The following is a 21,591-nucleotide window of genomic DNA, read 5'->3' as shown; positions in this document are numbered from 1 at the left end:
GAAGATACTAAACTTATTCAGATTATTTGCTACATATTCTTATCAAAATCGTAGGACCCAAATGTCTAATCACTATTCAATGGACTGGGTGCCTGTGGAGAGTTAGAATTGTTAAGGTCTGAGTTATCGAGGTATTTGTGCCCAACTTGCATCGCAAAGTTTGTGATGAATTCAATCGATTTCTCGGTCTGGTTGATAAGATCAGAGTAGGCATTCTCCGTAAACACATAAGAGTATGTCCCTAAAAAAGAATTTTTGAGAGATTGTTGCTGTGAATCAGGGTATTCTGAAAATCAAAAAACTTACTAGTTCCTTTCTTAAGTTTTCCTGCCTTTGAATTTGATGTATTTTTCTTGTCATATTTCTCTCGAATTGCCCGTGAAAGTTTATAATAGTCCATATCCTAAAATGAAAATTGTAATAATTGCAGGTCATACTGAATTCAGGCTTTCCAGAACTAGACGGTACACACCTTTGTGTTGTGTTTTCTATTTCCCCACATCTTTGCTACCAACTCCTTATTCACGAGAACGAATTCCAAACCGTTGCCTGTCCATCGAAGAGCTCGCCTTGCTCTTTCATTCATAGCGATGTGCACCAGGAATCCAATGAGACGAGAAGGACCTTTCACTAAAGTTTAAAAAATATTTGGCTTTCAAAACGCAATATCTTACTCTTAATCAGTTCGTCATCAGTCATAGGCTCTTCATTTATAACGGCTGGTGGGAACACTGGACTGGGTACATATGCTGGAGTTATTTTTGTGATAAGTTTAGATTTTTGTAACTTACAAAATAATGGTAACGTGTTCATGCCTGGTAACGGAAATTGAGGTTGTGGATTCCATCTGCTTCGTGTGTCTTCTGGGGTTTGTGGAATCCCATAGTTGTCAGAATATAAGCCTCTCTGAATATTCAGACTTTGTTAGTACAAATTCCAAACTGTTAACTCACCTCATTAAAATGAATCCTTGCTTTTTTCCTCTTCACATGCTCTTCTGGTTGCGGTGCCATTCGGGTAAGCATTTGTAAACTTTCGAAAACTGTCGTTGGACGCTCGGTAACAGTCTCCTCCGTCCTTGAGGTTGTGATCTGATGATAATGAAATGAGAGAAGAATTTCAAAATGGTGACGTTAAAAAGTTAAGCGATGATTCTTCAGTTTATTAACTGTTCTTCTTATCAATGTGACTCATTTTGCTTCCAAACAACTCAAAACGGTTCAAAAATTTGCCAAAAAGTATAGTTTGTCGATGTAGAGTTTTACATACTACTAAGCGTGTTAACTTATTAAATGTATTAATGACTCAAGAAAAATAGTTAAATTTACTATGTGCGTCTTCGTGACTAATTCTGAGGAAGTATTTTTGTAAAGTTTGTTCCGGAGTCGGTTCTAGTAAACTGTAGTTGTGAAAATTGCTCATAAATAATAACTAATATAGTACCGAAAGTTGTATAAAACGTGTGAAACAAATTATTGGAAATGTCACAAGAGTCATTCTTCGCTGTAAACACAGAAAGTTGCTGGTTGTGGTTGATAAGAAAACCACAAGGTTATAGTCTCAATTTACACGAATCGACTGGTGACATGTGTCAATTCTAATGACAGGTTTTAGAACCAGTTTTTATTAAAAATGAGAATGAGCCAGTTTTTTGAAAAGTTTGTTGGCCTGATCTGACATTTCGGGAATTTGAAGGAAAGTTTTCAAAAATAAATTTTGTGAAAAGCGATTTTTGTCTTTATTCATTCGAAAAACTGACTACAGAAGCCACTACAGAAAAATTTTCAAAATCCCAAAAGGTCATAATGGACAAAAGTGAAAGTGTTATGAGAATATAAAATACCAATTTCCGGTGCAGTCACAAGGGTTGTGCATATCAGGGACAGGAAATTGAATATCAACCAAACACTGTTTCGACACAAGGTCACAAAAATAGTGTTGTTGAGCATTCCCCAATAAGTTAATACCATCAAAAAGAAACTCACTCGATTGACTGCGTGAGAGGTTGTTGACATACGATCGAAAATCGAAGATAACTGTGGTGGACTGCCCTCTTTTTCCCTAGTCGATGTTGATTCTTGCTCTTCTATACTTTTTTGAGGTTGCATCTAAAGGATACCTGAAAATCAGACGATATGAATAAAATCAAGAATTGACCTGAAATTTTACTGTATTTATACTAGTCATACCAGACTATTGAGTCACGACCAATTTTTGTAATCATAGATGACGTTACGATTTAGTCACACATTTATCTTCCAGAAAACGAAACAAAAATTATGAAATAAGAGAATCTCCTGACCACAATTATAACCGATAAAAATGGAATTGTTGATGGTGCTGGCAAAATGATAACAAAACAAACGTGTCGTATTGTTTCGCCTTTGCAATGCTTTATGAAATGAAAATAATGCAAGATAAAATTATCTGTAATGCATACAAAGTGTTCAACGAAACAACGTACCATCAATATATTTTACACACCTCTGCAAAAAAAAATAAAAATGACCATCAACATGAAAAAATTTAGAATATTCCAGAAACCGAAGAACAGGAAAAAAGAGCTGATAATAACAATAGAATTCCTCAGATTAAAGAATTCTATTATCACTTTCCTAAAGTAAACTGATAACGAGAAACTAACAGTGAAAGCTCATATTCTCTACCTGTGTTCTGAAGGTTTGCAGAGAATCGTACAGTTTCTGTTGAAATGGCAATGAGTCGAAACCGCAAGATTTTGTTATCTTAACAAAATTCCACAAACCCTTCGATTTTCCTGTCTAGACTCTGTATTTTGCATTTTGTTTCATGGTAAAGGAAACAAAAACTACTAGTATCTAGAAATGGTACGCTGCAACTTTTAATTTAAATACTTGCTGCTCACTTTTGTTCTTAAGCTATTTCACATAAGTTACTCTGCTTTTTTAAACTAATTTTAAATATATCAACATTTCTCAATAACGTGTCAAAAAACGTCATGTTCCATCATTACAGCCAAAGTGTAATACGCGTCGTCGGCTCTCCTCATCCAATTCACAATGTAGTGATTTTCTTCAGACCCACCAGTTGTTCATTATTCTCCCCCCTCCCCTCCACTTGCTGGAGTGTCTCGAGAAAAAAGAGTCCAACAGAGCTCGACTGCTGGATTTCAACCACAACTATTTCTATCAAACTGATATTATATAAATGTACACTCATAATGCGGTCGACACTTTTGACATGGTAACTTTTCATAGAGTACTTACTTTACTCATTATTTTGATAAATTCAGGGCTCTGCCGACAGTTCTATATCATCACTCAATGAAATCCCGATGGAAATGGATTTGACTACTGCAGGACCGCCTATCTCTGACGATGAAACTGAAGTGGAAACTAAGGAGAAAAAATTCTTTGTTGTAAGTTTTCAAGTGAATCAAAAAAAAATATTTATCAATCCGTTTCAGTATGCAAAACGGATTCTACCTCACGTTGGTCTAGTGATTCTTCTATTCTTGTATTTGATTGCTGGTGCATTTCTCTTCAGATACTTAGAAGCACCTAAAGAACTTGAGGTAAGATTCATAATTAGTATTACTAACCAAAAAAAAGTTCAGACTCGGAATCATGAGCTTACAACAATACTTGGCCTACGTGATGAATTTCAGGATCATATATGGAATATCACACAGGTATAATTGCAACATAAAAACTATGAATTAAATTTAAAACATTTAGGATTCTGACAATCGGATATCCAGAGAAGCATTCAACGCTATCAATCAAGAATACTTCGAGCAACTTGTCAAAAATATGTTTCAAGCTTATAGGAATCAGTTCATTACTGCAAAACACTTACTAAATAAAACAAGAGAGGATGAAGTACTGTGGACATTTCCAAATTCAATGTTTTTCGCGGCTACTGTAATTACTACTATCGGTGAGTCGGACATGAGCAAAATTAAACATGTGGTGATTTTATTGTTGACCGAAAAAAAGAATGATAAAAAATTATGGGTGGTTTCTGCGGTTTTTACAATGATGCCATCGAAACAATGAAAAGGTCAGAGAACTCGATATATACGTACAAGGAAACGCCTTTTTTAAAAACCTTTTCCGGTAAAATCGTAGACATGATGTCATCTAGTAGTTGGACTACGCCTTAATTTTGACTGAAAGGACAGTATGTCTCAGTATAAGCAAACAAAAAATGTAATAATCTCCAACTTCCTTATGTTTTGTTTTAGGATATGGAAACTTAGTGCCGATTACTGTAACTGGTCGTGTCGCATGTATCATTTTTGCACTGTTTGGAATCCCTCTACTCCTTGTCACTATTGCCGACATCGGAAAATTCTTATCTGAATTTCTGAGCTATCTCTACAAGTCCTATCGTGGATTCAAACGAAAGGTGAGTTTTTGAATGCTTCTGTTATTGAATGATATATTGCATCCCCATTTGGATGTTGAATGGATTTTTATATTAGTCGTAATCTCATTTTCAGTTGATAGCAAGACGCAGAAGTAGTGTTGCGCACGCGGTAAGACCCCTCCGTTTACTTCTCAGTTCTTTTTCTATCCTTGGATTTCTCATTCTTCTTCTTCCGCATCCATATTTTCAGTTCTACACAAACTAACATATTTCGATGTTGACAAATGTGACAAAAAGAGCACAAACTTGTCGTTCTTATGCATTTCTAACTCATCGCTTCTCACTTTTTTGGAAAGATTCTTTCTTTGCATATTAGAGCAAGGATGTTTTGTGTATGAGCGCACTAAACACACAAAAATAACAAAAACAGGACTTCAACTCTGATGAAACAAAAAATGAAACTGAACTAACCAACAGAATCATATCAAGTTGTGCATTGTGATGAAACATAACCATTTCAGCTCCGCCGTCAATCAAAAAAGATTGCTAGCCAGTACCGATCACAATCCCAATCAAGATCAAGTTCAGTTATGGGATCTTCGAAAGCAGGGTCAATGAATCTCCATGATATTGATTCTGAATCCGAAGACTCTGCTGGTGATGAATTGAGAATTCCTGTATTCATGGTTCTTTTGGTACTTCTTGCTTATACTGCAATTGGAGGATTTCTGTTTCAAGTAGGTTCTGACAAATATTTTCGAAAATCACTCTATTTTTATAGTCGTGGGAGCACTTGGAGTATTTCGAAGCATTTTATTTTTGTTTTATCACAATGGCAACTGTTGGCTTTGGAGATATTGTGCCGAATGAACAAGTCTATGTGTTTTTCACAATGGCATACATCATTTTTGGATTATCATTGTGAGTTGCATTTTACCATCTTGAAATGGTTTATAGAAAATTTAGTGACAAACTTAGTGAATGTTTTGTGCCTGGTAACAGTGACAATGTGAATTTTGTTTGCTCTGTGAAAGATAATTTAAGTTTCATCATAACGAATAACGTTTTCAGAGCAACTATGTGTATTGACCTGGCAGGTACCGAATACATTCGCAAGATCCATTACCTAGGTACAAAAATGGAAGATGCAAAAGGCGCAGTTATGACGTAAGTGAAAAATTTGATGTCGGCTGGTAAACTGAGATTTCAGTGGTTTACAAGCTGGAGAACACCTACTTAAGCATACTGGAATAGAAGTTATCAAAACAGCCGGAGGAAAACTTGTTCAAGGTAAACTTTAATCTTAAACACTGAAAAATGGAATTTCGTTTCAGTGCGTGGAGCTGTACTGAGTTCTAAAGAAGCCCGAGAACTGGGTATGAGTTACTTACTGCAATTCAACTATCAACACAAAAATGTTCTGTATGAACCATTGACAGGGAACTTGGCGAAAGTCGTCAAAGAAGCAAATATCAAAGTGGGATACTCAGATTCCTGTTTTTAAACGCAAAAAATGGAATTTCAGATTCTCCCAGACGATATCACCGAGAAAGATGGTTATATTGTGCAAAACAAAAGTTATGATCGTCCCGTTCTTGGAGAACGTGGATTTGTCCGATTAAATGGGAATGCAATCAAACGGATAATGATACCATCCAGAAATCAAGCAATATGTGTCCCATATTTGATACAGAAAGAATCAGAAATATGATCATTTATTGTCCAATTATGATAGGAAAAAAACGGGTTAATTTTTAATGAGCATATTACTTCAAACTGTCCAAACTTTCCGTGTACATTACTGAATTGTCCGATGAATCATTTTCACTGAAAAACATTATCTGTTCTGCTTGAAACTTTCATGACATACATTCTAGCTAACGCCACTGCTTCAATAAGTTCTTCCACAATCCAGGTATCTATGCGAAGACAATTGACATGAGTCATTGATTTCGATCTGAAATTCATGAGTCTAATTTAGAAAATATTCGCTTCTAAGCATGATACCTCTGCCATGCACACTTGCATTTGGCAACAATTACCATTTGAGCGATCCGCTCGACTAGTTCTCGTGCCCTACTTGACATCACAAAAACGGGAAAAAAAGAAAAAAGAAGAGCATTGACCAAGTGTATCAAGATTGCATGGTAAAACATGGCAAATGTTTGTCATCCGATGGGTTGGGCGCCTCTGCACTGGTATGCATTTGTGATGTGAAACAGGAGATCTTGACGCCGTTGCACTTCTTGTATTCATTCCTCGCGTTGCCTTCGGAGAAGGTTGTCTCTACAAAAGCATGGAGATCCAAAACCCATTTCAAATCAGCTGGGATAAAACTACTGCTCAATCTTTTCATGATTACTTTTTTGCTAAAATTTCAGCACATGGGAGTAACCTTGCTATTGTAAGTTTCTTAGTGAGAATATGTGAAAATTTAGGAATTCAGGTCGATGTGGACACTGGAAAACAATGGAGATATTCTGAAATTCGGAACTGGTGTGAGATGTGTGCCACACGGCTCAAGGAGCTCCAGGTAAATCATTCTTTGTGAAGAATTGATGTTGCAGCTACAAGAAGAATGTTATTTTTTATTTTTTGAAACTAGTCTTTGTTTTATTTCTAGGTAACATCTAATAGTCGAGTAGCAGTCATAACTGGAACAACTGGTCAAGCAATTTTTGTTCATCTTGCGTGTTCTATAATAGGATGCTCCGCTGTGGTTGTTAACGGTTGGAGTGCTGTTGGTAATGTTTTTCTCTAACACGATAAAACACTCATTATACAAAATTCAGATGAAATTTGGACACTTGTTGACCTATCAGAAGCCACCCATCTGATTGTTGAGAATCAATTTATGCAGAAAGCTGATGACGTCCGAAGAAAAGCTCAGATGAGAGGAGGAGGAAGAATAAAACATGTTCGACAGATTGAAGATGTATTGACAGCCGAGAGAATTAATGTGGACAGTGCACGAAAACGGTTTGAATTATAAATGTGATGAATTGAAATGTGTTGTTGTATATTTTCAGGTCAATTGATGTCAAACAAAAGTGAGAATTTTTACTTTTGAAGAATATATTTTGCATGCTTTAAAAATATTTATTACAGGCCTCCTCTCGTGAAAGAAATATCTTTGGCTAAGATGTTAGTGATTTCGAAGACTACTGAATCCTCTCAATTTTCAGAAACCTCGGAGCTGTGCTAGCCGAAGACATTTCGGATTTGACGTCACCAGTTTCGGAAATTTCTGGACAATCGAAAGAGATGAACGGTGATGTGGATAGTGGAGGGCAAGACGGAGATGACGTACAAACTCCGGTTCAACCACTCTCTGGGCAAAACCCAATGCTGATTCTGTTCACTAGTGGAACTACAGGACTCGCAAAAGTTGGTTTACACATTGTCTCAAAAGATAATATTTTTTCAGGCAGCAGAGCTTAGCCACCGTTCTCTTATTATCAATATTCAACAAATCAGTTTACCATTATTTGGTCCAGTTCAAGCGAAAGAGCGCTTCTTATTGCCTCTCTCAATCGCTCATATTTTTGGAGTTGTTTCTGCATACTATGCACTTATCAATGGCGCTAGTCTTTACCTTATCTCAAAACAGTCAAATAAACTTTTGATGGACACTCTTGTCAGTAATCAGGTAACTTTTGGATACTCGTCTGAATTGTCAATTTCGTCTTATATTCAGATAAACGTAATGCATATAACTCCGGCTTTTGTACATTGGATGGCAACTGAAGCAATGGTTGATGACTACAAGGCACCTCATTTGAGAAGCGTTTTATGCGCGGGTGCTCCAATTGATTCGAATCTTGCAAATACGATGAAATGCCGATTAAATATCAAAGATTTCCGACAATGTATCTTATTAATATTAATGTTTCTAATAAAATATACTATTTCAGCTTTCGGAATGACTGAACTTGGTGGAATCTGCACAATGTCTCCGTATCAAGATGACAAAATCGAGTCTGTTGGTAATCCATTGCCAGGAATGTTGTTTAAAGTGGTGAACTGGGAGACAAAACAATTGTGTCCACCACGTCAACCAGGTCAAATAATTGTGTTGGGACCACAAGTCGCGCCTTGTTATTATAAAAATCCAAAGGCTACATCAGAACTTTTTGACGCAACCGGATTTGTCAAAACTGGTATAAAAACATAAATAATTTTGTTTTAAGCATAATTCTTTTAGGTGACGCCGGATTCTATGATGAAGTTGGAAGAATATATGTCTTGGATAGAATCAAGGATATCATCAAGTGCAAGGGAACATTGGTTTGTTGTGGAGTACACTGTTGCACCCAATTGACAGCTTATTACAGATTTGTCCGTCAGAAGTTGAACTAGTTCTCCGAGCTCATCCAGGAATTGATGACTGTGCAGTTGTTGGGAGACAAGATCATGTAACTGGAGAGGTGCCAGCTGCTTTTGTGGTCAAAAACTCTGCACATCCTCTTTTGGCTTCTGCAGAAGTTCGTCAATACGTTTCGGGTATCAGCCAAATGTTGTATAAGTTGAAATATTTATTGTCTTTCAGGAAAAATCGCGACATTCAAAGAATTACGTGGTGGCGTATTCTTTATCTCTGAGATTCCGAGAAGTGTGTGCGGGAAGATACTGAGAAGGAACTTGCGTCAGTTCTGGGATAGAGAGCGTACTAATTCAAAGGTAACAAATCAAAAATGTCACGCAGAGACAACAATTATATTCTCAGGTCGATAGTCTGACCAACAAAGAAGGAGCAAAAACAGCTGGTGTTTCCAAAGGTGCACCTGTGAAGAAAACGAACGGTTCATCCACTCCTTCGAAACGCCCGCCATCTGCCGGAAGACCTCCAAAGAAATAATTGACTTGTTTTCATGCTTTGCTTTTTCCATAATAGGAATTGTTTACTGATGATATGTGCTTTTCAAAGAATTGCTTTGTATTCTGATAGAAAAATAAATGAAAATGATACTTTTCATTGTGTGGAAAACGTGATGGGAAACCGTTGTTCTCAGTATTATGAATTATTGGTTGCCACTTTGAGATTTTTAGCACAATTGCCAATTATTATTATGAATTGTCAATGAAACAACACAACGATTGAAAAAAAGTTGATTTTATTTATTGCGTGACAGAAAGAATACCGGAAGTATCAACTACGTCGAAACTAACAAATGCGAAATAGACGGAACTGTGATGGTATTCAATAGTTCACCTGGTGAGGGTCATTGAGAAACCTGGGTGGTTTGAACAAAAATTTACGTACAGATATGATTCGACCAAATATTGGCGGAATAACATGAAATTGACTAGCGAAAGAGGAACAAAAAAGAAGAAGCATAATCAGTTTTCAAAGAGATGTAGGCGACAAGTAAACTAGTTTCTAATTATTTACAACATGTAATACTGTACATTCACTCGACTGCAGTAGTCTATGAGGAGCTTGATGTGGAGCTTGGAGGACGTCTTCGTTTGGTAACCACAATTTTTTCCTGCAAAAAAAATTACCAGTTTGATATAAACGGCAGAAATTAACTGTTCATTTATTCATAACATTTCTTTCTTGGAATCATTCTTGATGACATCTTCCCTTTTCAAATATGTATTGGGCACATAAAATGCGCGAAATATTGTCCGCTTATGACCGTAATAGATAAGCCTCGAATTGCAACGTTTTGCGTAATAAACGGGTTGTAATTTTATTATTTCATTATTTCCCGCGTTTCGCTGTCTGTTTTCAATTTTTCAAAACAGCCATTTCTTCTCATTACGATACCAGGCTGCATGAACAGGTTTAATGTCTTCTACCAAGAAAATGAAAATGTCTTTGTTTCTTTGTCTCTATTTATTTATTCTGTTCTAAATGTCTAGGCGGTCAAGCTTTGTTCTAACCCAAACAGAAAAACGGACAGGTGACTTTATTGCAAAAGCTACCTTAATTGGTTAACGTACGTTCTTTGAAAATAATAGGTATTCTCTGAGAATGACACACGGAAACAACAAGCCCTTATATGTATTTGCAGGTCAAACAAGTGCATCTCTTATTACTTGACTTTCGGAGATCATCCGACTGTCCCCACTTGTGTTTGGATTAGAGTGTCAATTACAAGATGATTCCGAAACTTTCTCTTTTACAACATGTACCTGAATCATGAATACATCGTCATCTTCTATCTTGAAATAGTGTAACGGCATGTTATACGAGCTGGATGTAAAGTCCTCACTTCGGCCGTCTCCTCTGAACAAGAAGAGCTTCATTCGTGTGTACTTCACTCCAACTTTTGGCTCCAAGCATCTGTAATAAAGGGAATATAAGACGAGTCAAGGCTTCTTCATTTCTCACGTTACGTTTCTCAATACACTCAACCTAATTAAATCATGGGATTCTCCGTTTTCTATCTTTTTTCTTTTTTCTTTTCCTATCCTTTCTCCATATTACTATTTCAGCTGAGAAGTATGCATGACTAGTCAAAAGAAGAGAAAACAATGCAGCAAAGTATTACTTCATGAATTCGAGTATTGTTGGTTCCAGTGAGATTGTTATCTCTTGGTTGACGTCTTTCTCCTCGCATACTAATTTCACAACAGCATCTTTTTTGGGTGTCAGGTCAATGTTCACCAGTTTTTCAAGATTTCCGTGTTTTTCAATCAACGTTTTGTACTGTACCGGTTTCTCCTTTTGCTCCTACAACAATGAATGATGAAAGCAACTGATAACACGTGATGATCGTTGTAAACACGATACCTGATAATAGCGTATGAAGAACCGTTCAGATTGCTCTCTCTGCTCATTTGTTATTTTCGAGCCGTTGAGCACGCGCAAGTGATGAATGCGTCCGATGATAAGGTGTAACCTCTCTTCGTTGGTCAGAGGGTCTAACAATGGAATGTTGGGTATACGGAGATCAGTGATAGAGGTCATTTTGCTCAAGTTGTCCAAACTTATCCAAGAATCAATTGAAGTCTGAAATTCGATTCATGAAAACTCTAAACCTCTGGTGTGTCTGCGTCTACCTTTGCCAGGTTGAGAAAATTCCAAAATGGGAGTTGCTCAAATTGTTTGCAATGGGTGACATCTTTTAGAGGATTTTCGCAAACAAAAACTGAGCATACATTTGGAAATCGCTTGACAACATTCATAACAGACGACCATTCCTGGAATCCGCATCTGAAAAAATAAAAGAACTGTTTTGGTGTTTTGTAGTGTAATCCAATTTCAAAATTAAATTCAAATTCGTTTTCCCAACACATCAGTCACTTTGGCGGTCGAATCGAAAGAGGAACAACGAAAGGACGCGGAGACCAACGACTTCTCGTGACACATTCAAATAATGTACGTCTTCCGAAGACTCAACCCAAGTATTCCATTCAAATGACCATACTTTCATGTTCACGTTTACTGCCGCATGCATAATTTCATTTCCGTTTCACATAGTTTACGCGACCCCGCAGATTTCAACTGGTTCCGGTGTGCATTGCGGAAAATGTCACCACAAAGTGACTTTTCGGGCCACTTGTTATTATTATAAGCATCACCAGGTCCTGTGGAATATGAGCCCTCTGTCACATTCGATATGGAGCATGGAAATGTGAAAACCGAGAATGTATTCATGTCAGTTGAAGCATAACTAAAGCATCAAAATTTGGTTACTTTCAAATTTATTTTCTCAAAAGATCACTTTTTGTATAACACTCTACCACACAGATGAAAATTGAATTCCAGTTTTCATATTTCCCGATAGGAGAAAAAAAGGAACACAAACAATGTCGGCGCGTTGAATTTGCATTGCGCAGTCTTCATTCATCATCCGTCTATACATACACAACAAAAAACTATCTCGGAAATATGACAAAAAAACTCCTGCGATGACACTTCACAAAAATCAATATGTTTTACCTGTTTAAATGAATCGTTCGGACTGTGGTGCTGATGGGTTCATCGCAGTCATCATCTTCTTTAAATTTGTTGTCTGACATGTGGAGTTCATTGACTTTTGGTAGAACGGAGAGAACAGATTGAAGGGTTTTGAATGGGAGATGGGTGCCGTTAAGAATAATGGTGTGCAGTGTAGAAACTGGCAGTTCATGGTCAATCTGAAAAGAACACTTACATTTTACGTGCCTCCAGCAAGTGTTCACATGTTTTTGTTCGTTTAAAAAAATCAAACTACGGTCGAAACCTTTGAACTCTGAGTTCATAACTTTTCTAAGTACTCTCTGACTGTATTTGTTCGTTTAAACACGTCAGCAAATCAACTTTGATATAAATCTCTCCTTTTCAAAATATCATATCACTTCACAAGTGCAAACAAAACACCGCTGCCATCTCGCCGCTCTATCACAAGTTTGCCAAAGTCACATGAAACATTCTCCCTATCGTCTTGGTTCCATTTTTTAGATAGTCATTTGACACTTTACGCACCAGCGTTGCTTTGAAAAAACACCAACATACCACGGGATTCAAAGGGTTGTGACCGATGTTCAAAACGCGGAGATGTGGCAAATTTTTCAAGATGCAAGCGACATCGGACCACTGGGAGATTTGATTCCATCCGAGATCTGCCTGCAAAAAAAAGAATAAATCAAAAAGTGTATGCACAGCTGCATAGTGTGATCACTGATATCTTATCACATCCAGACCATCCATCTTTTTTCAACCAAAGAATTGGCAAAACACATGTGACGCGCCCTTCATTCTCCCATCTTCTTCTCAGGCGCTCTCTTGGCTTTTTGAAAGACGGAAAGGAAAACAAAAACAAAAAGAAAACACAACGAAAACACAGCGATTTTTCAATCTAATGACAGGGTTCTAATGGACATATGGCAAGAAGGAATTAGAGAGAAGAACGAGTTTGCCTACCTCAGAAACATGGGAAGCCAATGTGGCAAACTTGTCAGTATCTCCGATCGTTCCGATATTCATATTGTTCAACACCAGTAGCTCCAGAGCCCGTTGACTAGCCATTTTGCATGGGGAGCATCCAGTCTGTATTTCATAATAGTCCACATTTGATTCAATCATAGAGAGGAAGTAGGGCACACAGAAACTTACAAATCCAGTAAATAAGATGTCCTGGACAATGTCATCGTCATCATCCAGGTACTTCTGCTCGAGACTCCGTACCAATGTGCTGCAACCTTCTTCCATAATGGGACGGTACAGACAGGCAGCACTACCGCAGTTCGGTATGATCAGCTGAATGACTGCTAGCTGTCTTTGTGCCGTCGTCCTACCCGTCTCTTCATTCTTCTGCGTCTCTACGCCCTTCCGCACTCCTTTCTCACTCTCAGGTCGTTGTTCTGCGTCTCTTGCTTCAACGGGTTGCGTGCGCCGTCCGGTCGGAGGTCTCCTCCCACTTACGATTGTATGATGCCGACGGCTGTTTCACGCTATTTTGCGCCTTCTTCTCAAATACTCATCCGAAGGCTTCCTTCAGCATTTTTGCATTGACTACTTGAGAAGACGAACTGGCAAGCAGACATGCATACGTACATCTCATTATAAAAACAATTTGTGCAAAGTGTTACAACTTCTAAGGTGCGATTTTTGAAAAGTGTCAAAGGGCGGAAATAGAATATGAAATATGGATATGATGATGACTGACACTCCAAAAATTGAACAGAATACTCTATCCGATTTCATTGGTTTCAGCTCCATTTTAGAAACTTGTTAGTACATTCGAATAGTGCCAATTTTTGATCCTGACAATAGTTCTAGTGGCACGTAGTTGTCATGCATTTTATCGCAACTTTCAGAATACACATTGTTAGTGTTATTTTCGCACTGTTATCTTTCTGGCAACATAAGAAATGCATGCAGTTACAGCCAACACATTTATTACAGATTCATGAGTGGTCAAGTTACAACCAAACAAACATTCTGTAGACGTAGAAGCAAAGGTTTGATAACAACGGCAACTCTGAACAAATGGTCATTCACAAAACCGGGAAATACCTGTTGAAACTGAAATAAGTAGACTTTTTGCTCATGACAGCACACGTTTGGGGGGGGGGGCCACTATTCCAAAATCCAAGATTTTTTAAATAAAAATCAATTCAGAAAGCCAGGTAAAAGAGATCGTCGTTGAGGTAGGTCATAAAATTAGTCTGATACGAGTTATAAGAACCGAATTCGCTTACCCTCGAGCACTTTTTTACAGACTTGCAACGGGCCGGGCCGGGCCGGGCCGGAATGAAAATTTCTAGGGCCCGGTCGGCCCGGAAGTTCAGTACTGAAAAAACAAATTTTTTTTTCGAAAATTTTCCGATTTTTTTTGAAAAATATTTCTTAAAAACAATTTTTGTAGGTTTCGAAGGTTTTTGAAAAATATACTTGAGGAAAAATATGAAAAATTTTCAGAAAATAAATTTTTGGACAAAGAATTGTAAAGTTCAAAAATTCAAATCCGGGCCGAAAAAAAAAATTCAAATCCGGGCCCGGAATTTTGCAAGTCTGCTTTTTAGGGCATTTCAATAGAAATTTTTCTCGTGCACGTCAAAGGAATATTTTCAAGAATTTTATCAAAATATTCGAAAAATGACCATTGACGTACAGGGAGCGATTTTTAGCACTTTGAAGCCTCATAACTCGCATCAGACTAATTTTCAGACCCATCTCCAAAACTATTCTCTTTTTTCCCTGACTTTCTGAATTGATTCATAATAAAGGTTTTCTATTTTAAAACAGTGCATTCCTCCTCAAAGTTATTTCACAACTAGACAGAATAATTAACCCGTTCTAGTAAAACATTGGTTATTTTTTGTATAAAAACATGAAAACTGAAATCAAGAATAACCGAGAGTAATTAAGAAATCTGACGTGAATTGAAAAAGAGACTGTTGAAGACTCGAGAACATCTCTGATTTGTAAAAACGATTAATAGGGTGATTTTTTGATTTTTTGGATTATCTCTCGTTTCTTGCAAATTATGTCCATTGAAGAAGCTTGTCTGAAACGGCAAGTTATATTCTGAAGATAATCAGGATTATGAAGTTTGTTTTCAGAATTTCATCTGTTTGGGTCCACAGAGAAAAATAATGGAAACAGAATATATACATATAAATATAAATCATTCTGTATTATTTTGAAAGGAGACCATTTTAGAAGACCTATATAAATAGCATACAGAAGATTTTATTGCCCACTTAAAATAATTCAGTCGGAACAAGAATTGTCAAACTTTGTATTGTCTCAGCTTTACTGTACAAGTTTACCACTGACAGAGAAATGTCTGTTTCTCCTGAAACTTCTGAGACGGTTGTTGAGATATTATAAAATTATTGATTCGAATAGCTCACTTCTCCCTAACTTGAATTAAAAAAATCATTACCAATCTGACTGATATTTTCTAGGATCATCGCTTTACCAAGACCTCTGTGGAATGTATGGAAGAGCAACATGAAACAGATTACAAAAAGGCACTCACTGAATATCTCAAACTGACAAAGACTTCTAAACGGTCCGAAGCCAAAATTACAAATTCATTATGGAGAAAACTACAATCATCTGGATCAGCCCCGATTCGAAACCTAGCTCGCTGGATGAGGAAACATTTCAGATGAAATTGTTTTTCCTTCTTGATTTTAACCATATCAATATGCATTTAAGCTCAATGTTTTATTGTTTTGTTTCGTTCGCACTCCTTCCAAAGCGATTGTTTCATTTCTTTCGTTTAAAAAAACTTTCTTTCCGGGTTGAATTTTTTTGTGCAACTTCAGATTTGCCCTTTCTGGGCGTTTTTTCATTATAGTAATGTAACATTTTCTTAATTTTTATTTACAGGTGTAATGTTTGCTATTGTTCCTTTTCATGCTATGACTTCAACATTTTGAAACTAAAAACAAGAACGATTTACCACTTTCATAAATAATTTCCATTCTATCGAGTTTAAAATGTTTACGAAATCCGGTTTTTGTACCACAAACTATTTTCTTGTTTTGAAAATTATGTTACTCATGGTACTCATGGTTCTTCAAGGTTGCGTGCATCGTACGTCTTTTTTCATATGCAGATCGATTTTAACCAACGAAGCCAAACAACAACTTGTCGTGGCGGTGTTTGCGTACATTTGCATATGGCAGTGTTTGCGTACATCAGTGTTTTTATTTTGATGTTTCTTTCTAGCATCCGCTTGAATTCCGAGCTTTCTGAACATTTTCAATGAGATAAATTCAATGCTTTTCGAATTGCAACCTCCATGTCGCAAAAACTAAGCAGATGCATCATAAATACTATTAGGTTGGCAAGAAAGTTTTTGACCATGATTTGTTTTGAATGCTGTCAGACAAATGACGAGAATTAACACCAACTATGCATGGCCTATGTTAGATAAACTCTCTGGAATTCAGAAAGTATACAGCATTTCCCTCCGACGCTTCCCTTCTGGGAGAGCCCTGCCTATTTTCTTTCTTGACCAACAATTCTTACAGCAATATTTTCGATTTCCCATTACATGTTATACTAAAATTACTATAATAGCTCAACCGATAGGAAAACTTAGCAAGGGTGAAATCTTCTATCGACACACTAAAAGTAATTTAGATCACAACGTTGAGAAATGTCATTTTTTAATGATCAAAGTATCACGTACTAAAAGACCATATGAACAGGATTTGTACATGCTGTGAGTTATAGAGGAAGAGTATCCATCCAAGTATTTTTGTGAATTATCAATGACAGTTCACACTGTTTACTACCACAGTTAAAAACTTCTTGAAACGTGTTGGCAAGAATAAAAATTGAAACATGTGTTCGACATCTTTTAGTCGATTTTAACTTTTAGCGAAGGGTAGTCCTACGACATCAATTCCTCTCTTCTCCTCCAAAATTTAGTTGATTGAACCGCTTCTTAGTTTTAACAGGGCGATGGTCTTGGACAGTAATTATTACAGAAAAGTCAAGTGACTTGGCGTTGATTGAACGCCAGCAGACATCGTCGCACGAGAACGATTCCAAATGAAAGTCATGCCTTCCCTACACAACGTATATAACTGGAATCTTCTAGACAAGTGCAAAACCATAATCTTACACTACTGTTCTTTCACTGTGCAAAAAATTAAAGCTCTACGCAAGTCCTCAGTTTCACGCGGTCAAAAAATCCACCGCCTCCATGATGTTGCGCATCCGCATGTTACATAATCGACGACGTACATTTTCACCTACTTTTGCAAAATACTTCTTGCTCACACAAATTACAGCTGTAACGTTCCTCTAACAAAATATCATATATTCGGGGTAATACAGCGTGCTACAGCTGGACAGGAATTCGAAACTTAAAGTCAAGTCGAGAAATAGGTCCAAGTTTATTTTAGCTTGAAACAACCGGAGTTTTGGCAGGAGGGTATCCGGAATGTACCCAATAAACATCAGACTGTTGTGTACCAATATAGTCACTACGTATGCTATCGGGCATATTTTCTGTCTGAGTAGGAATGACTTGAGTTATGGTCAAAAACTTTCTTACCAACCTAATAGTTTCACTGAGTCACTCTACTCTATGAGCTGTATTGTTTTTGTTTCTTTCTTGTAAAATTCAAACTAAAGAAGTCCAAAAACCAAAAGGAATAATGTGGAGATGTTTTGCCTACTAATACCTTTTATAGTTAAATATTTCAGAAATTATGAGCGATCACTGGAATGAACAAAAACAATATTTGCTTATTGAGAAGGTTCCAAATCTTCTCGATTTGTGCTTGAAACCAGCTTCTAAGAGATTGATTCAAGGTAAGTGAATTATACAAAAAGATTTCACAAGCTTTGCAGTGTCGTTACTAAGCACTTCTGTGGCAAATCCCCATTAAATAAGTTAGATTAAAGTTTTGTGAAGTAAGGAATTGGTGGTAGGAATTGGTGGTGGTACTTCCCAAAGCATGCAGTGAAAATTTCAACTGTAGATAGCGTTTGGAGAAAAAAACGAGTTATGGAATATGATCACTTACTTGAAATAAGCAGCAGCAAAGTCTAGCCATGGACTTTCTACTCTTTTTGAAAATATTCAAGAAAATTCAGAAATGATTGTTGTCACAACAAGCCAATTCTTGTCAAAATTTTTGTTCATTTGCCAAGAACGATTGAAAATGAGTAACTAGTTGTTTACCCCAAAAGTCCAAAAAATAAGATAAAAAATAGAAAACATGAAAGAATATTTTTCGTAAACGTTGGAAGTTCTTGTGGCTGTGTTTTTTTGAGATAACCGAGAACGCTATAACTTATTTCAAACAATAATTTCAGGAACATATCCAGCCGGAATAACACACGAAAATGACAAAAAAATAAGCAATTTAATTTTTCGACAAATTTGCATTAACAATGAAACAATCAACGATAAACGTGCAAAAACGATAAACGAAACATTGGACATCACGGCGATCACTTTGGACTCGTGGATGGTCCACAAAGACTTCATGAAAGGTGTCATATTTCATCAATTGAAAACGCTGAGATTAAAATTACTGTTTCAAATGAATTGTTTTCAATCACCTAGCCCAACATGCACTGAGAGTAAGTCATAAGTTTTCGAAAAAGTTACTTTTGCAATATCACCATAATTTTCAGACAGAATGTATTATGTCGATATTATCGGAACGCTCAAAAAACTTATTGGAAAAGATCATTCTGATAAATTGAACAATCTTTGCATTGAGGGCAAACACGTGAAATTCGATGAATCTTGGATTAAAAATGTTTTTTGTTTTTTGTCAGTTTAAAAGTTTATTAGAGTTATTTTATTTCAGATGTCCAATACATTTCCCAAACTGGAATCTCTCGATCTGACAGGATGCGACCTGAATAATTCTCAGTTCAAAGAACTTGCAAAGATGTATGAGAACATGAAAGAACTATCACTTGCAAAGACGGAAATTACATCAATTAATGAAATATATCGAATGAAAAACCTCGAAATACTCAATCTATCAGGAGTTGAGTTTCGCAATTCTGAACAAATGCAAGGACTATTCGAGTTGAAAAAACTACGTGTCCTCGATATTTCTTGTTACGTGTGAGTGGATTATATTTTTTGATAGAAAACGTTAATTTTAATTTCAGAGAGGAATATGTCAGCAACGTAGAGTTTTACTGTGAATCAAGAAAACATTTGCCTGAACTTGAACATATCGTGTGCTGTGGAAATGAAGTAACCACTGAACAAGTTCTTTGGTTGGATCAAAATCATAAAAATTTGAGAGTTATTGATCTCGTCGGTAAGAGAAATACTATTCATTCGAAATGAGAAGATTGCTAATTCAGATACTGAACTTGATTGTGATGATTCAATTCAAGAAATGAAGACGAATGCTCAGTTGATGACTGTTCATACTTTGGAAAATTGCATTCAAGTTATGAAGAAATGTTATAACCCTTTCCGATCTCAACAAGTTCGCCGAAGCATGATGAGAATTCGAGAACTCCTCATTAGTGAAGTGGATGAGCATCCCCGAAAAATGTATTGGATATGTTTTCAATGGATCCAAAATATATTCATGCACAATGAGTCTTGTGATAATTTAATTGAAGTAGCCATCGAATGCATTTATCAATCAAGACGACTACTGGAAATCATGTCGGCGAGAGATTTCAACATAATTATTGAAATCTTTTCTGTACTGCTCAAAAAACAAGAATACGTTGATGGAGGGTATCAATACCCTGTGTATTGTGGCTCAATTTGGACAACATTATCGGAATTGTTCTTCCAAAATCATGCAACCACAAAAAATAAGAACCGAGTCTGTGATTTATGCATCGAATATATTCTTGCTGCAGAAGAAGTTAACGATATTTCTCTGTATCAGTGTGTGCTCACATTCGAGTTATGGCTTCCATCGCTTGGTCATCCAAGAAGCGGTGTTTTCAAGCATTTGGTGTCTTTGGTAGCATCTTTCGATGTTGACGATTTAGAGCATCCATATCATATAATCGACATAGTCAAGAGATGTTTATCGAACTTATGCAAAAATAAATTTGCAATTAGCGACGAAGAAGAAACAATACAATTAGCCACTAAATTGCTCGAAATTTTTAAAGAATTAGAAGAAGAAGAAGACAGAAATGCTAGAATGGATGTAGTTCACTGTCTCCAACTTCTGGTGAAGGTGGCGGTACCAGGGCCATTTTGCATACTTTTTGAAAAGCATAATCTAGAAATAATAATGTAAGTTCTCTGGTCTCTGAATTAATGGCACCTCTAAACAATTGTTTCAGGAAACCATTCGTTTTGAACAATGAAGACGAAGAAATAAAGGAATCGTTTATGACAGTGCTTATCCTGGCTTATTGCCGCTCTATCCGTAAAGTGATGATACCCAGATTTTCATCAAGTATCTTGAAGAAATTCTTACGCTTAACCGCTGCATTTGATTGGACCAAAACCGATGCATGTATCTCTGTTTGGAGTTTTATTAAAACAACCGGGTATCGGAGCATTGCACAAATGGCAGCGTGGATACTAGAACAAATTGAAGATATGGAGCTAATAGAAACGTTAGAAACAGGAGGAATTGAAAGCTGTGAGCCTTGTTTTCAAAGATTCCAATCGCCATTCAAACCATTTCTTCTGAAAATGAGCTTGGTCAAACTGCTATATTGGCTCCCTCGGCAACCTGATTCAGAATACGTCAGAGGCTATGTCGGACAGTATTATGAAACGATCTTAAGTCTATTGAATAACAACAACGCAACAATAGATATGATCAAATACGCAAAGAAATTTTTTGAATGCACGGCACGTTTCAAGAATCTTTTTTCCCAGCAACAAAAAATTGTCCTGATGGACATTGGCTTGGATACCCTGAATTTAATGAATTGGACAGTTGCAAACAAAAATAATAGCGATTTTGTAAAAAACGGTGTGATCTGGACAGCATTAATGGATCACGATATTACAAAAGATGCATCACTTGAAACTACAAATGGTTTAGTTAAAATATGCGTCAAGAGTATATTGAAACTCGATAAGCAACATATCACATTTTTGAATTTGTGTCTGCGTTTCCTGACTCAATCTCTCCCAGTACTTGAGAACATTCCATTTGACGAAGAACTAATGACTTTTCTGATTGAAGGAATTTCAACCGAAGATTTCAAAACGGATCAAATAAGATACTTCAATGCTCTGGAAATATTGAAAAAAATCTATTTGACTCATCAAGATATCCATACCAAAAAAATGGATTCCAGACTGAACAGAACTTTGATTAAAGATATCATTTGGTTCAAATCGAGCAGAGAATCATTGCACAAGCTAC

At 36.6% G+C, this 21,591-nt stretch overlaps 5 protein-coding genes across 5 annotated transcripts; 2 read left to right on the top strand and 3 right to left on the bottom strand.

Moving 5' to 3' along the window:
• Window positions 1-65: 65 nt before the first annotated feature.
• GCK72_024228 (uncharacterized protein) lies at window positions 66-2,108 on the bottom strand (the record flags this gene model as incomplete). The annotated part of the gene is made up of 7 exons (XM_053735783.1): window positions 66-241; window positions 307-403; window positions 473-630; window positions 675-749; window positions 792-906; window positions 954-1,091; window positions 1,986-2,108. 7 exons carry the CDS (start codon window positions 2,106-2,108, stop codon window positions 66-68), a joined length of 882 nt encoding a protein of 293 aa, XP_053579349.1.
• Window positions 2,109-3,186: 1,078 nt separating this feature from the next.
• Window positions 3,187-6,061, top strand: GCK72_024227 (uncharacterized protein; the record flags this gene model as incomplete). The annotated part of the gene is made up of 12 exons (XM_053735782.1): window positions 3,187-3,222; window positions 3,272-3,397; window positions 3,446-3,553; window positions 3,596-3,670; window positions 3,717-3,918; window positions 4,226-4,389; window positions 4,872-5,087; window positions 5,132-5,271; window positions 5,422-5,517; window positions 5,561-5,640; window positions 5,685-5,827; window positions 5,876-6,061. 12 exons carry the CDS (start codon window positions 3,187-3,189, stop codon window positions 6,059-6,061), a joined length of 1,572 nt encoding a protein of 523 aa, XP_053579348.1.
• A 55-nt stretch (window positions 6,062-6,116) lies between these two features.
• Window positions 6,117-6,437, bottom strand: GCK72_024226 (uncharacterized protein; the record flags this gene model as incomplete). Its single annotated transcript, XM_003118074.2, has 3 exons — window positions 6,117-6,177; window positions 6,221-6,307; window positions 6,358-6,437. 3 exons carry the CDS (start codon window positions 6,435-6,437, stop codon window positions 6,117-6,119), a joined length of 228 nt encoding a protein of 75 aa, XP_003118122.2.
• Window positions 6,438-6,646: 209 nt separating this feature from the next.
• Window positions 6,647-9,208, top strand: GCK72_024225 (uncharacterized protein; the record flags this gene model as incomplete). The annotated part of the gene is made up of 12 exons (XM_053735781.1): window positions 6,647-6,754; window positions 6,797-6,883; window positions 6,974-7,094; window positions 7,143-7,329; window positions 7,536-7,741; window positions 7,848-7,999; window positions 8,048-8,219; window positions 8,265-8,510; window positions 8,555-8,637; window positions 8,685-8,853; window positions 8,900-9,030; window positions 9,077-9,208. 12 exons carry the CDS (start codon window positions 6,647-6,649, stop codon window positions 9,206-9,208), a joined length of 1,794 nt encoding a protein of 597 aa, XP_053579347.1.
• A 1,238-nt stretch (window positions 9,209-10,446) lies between these two features.
• Window positions 10,447-13,495, bottom strand: GCK72_024224 (uncharacterized protein; the record flags this gene model as incomplete). The annotated part of the gene is made up of 8 exons (XM_003118401.2): window positions 10,447-10,642; window positions 10,851-11,032; window positions 11,093-11,311; window positions 11,362-11,515; window positions 12,245-12,441; window positions 12,800-12,910; window positions 13,208-13,333; window positions 13,400-13,495. The coding sequence occupies 8 exons, from the start codon at window positions 13,493-13,495 to the stop codon at window positions 10,447-10,449; spliced, it is 1,281 nt and encodes a 426-aa protein (XP_003118449.2).
• Window positions 13,496-21,591: the final 8,096 nt, after the last annotated feature.

This window comes from Caenorhabditis remanei, chromosome X, assembly GCF_010183535.1.
Source record: "Caenorhabditis remanei strain PX506 chromosome X, whole genome shotgun sequence".
NCBI lineage: Eukaryota > Metazoa > Nematoda > Chromadorea > Rhabditida > Rhabditidae > Caenorhabditis > Caenorhabditis remanei.
The sequence above is the reverse complement of the archived record's forward strand: the minus strand, read 5'-3'. Positions and strand labels throughout refer to the sequence as shown.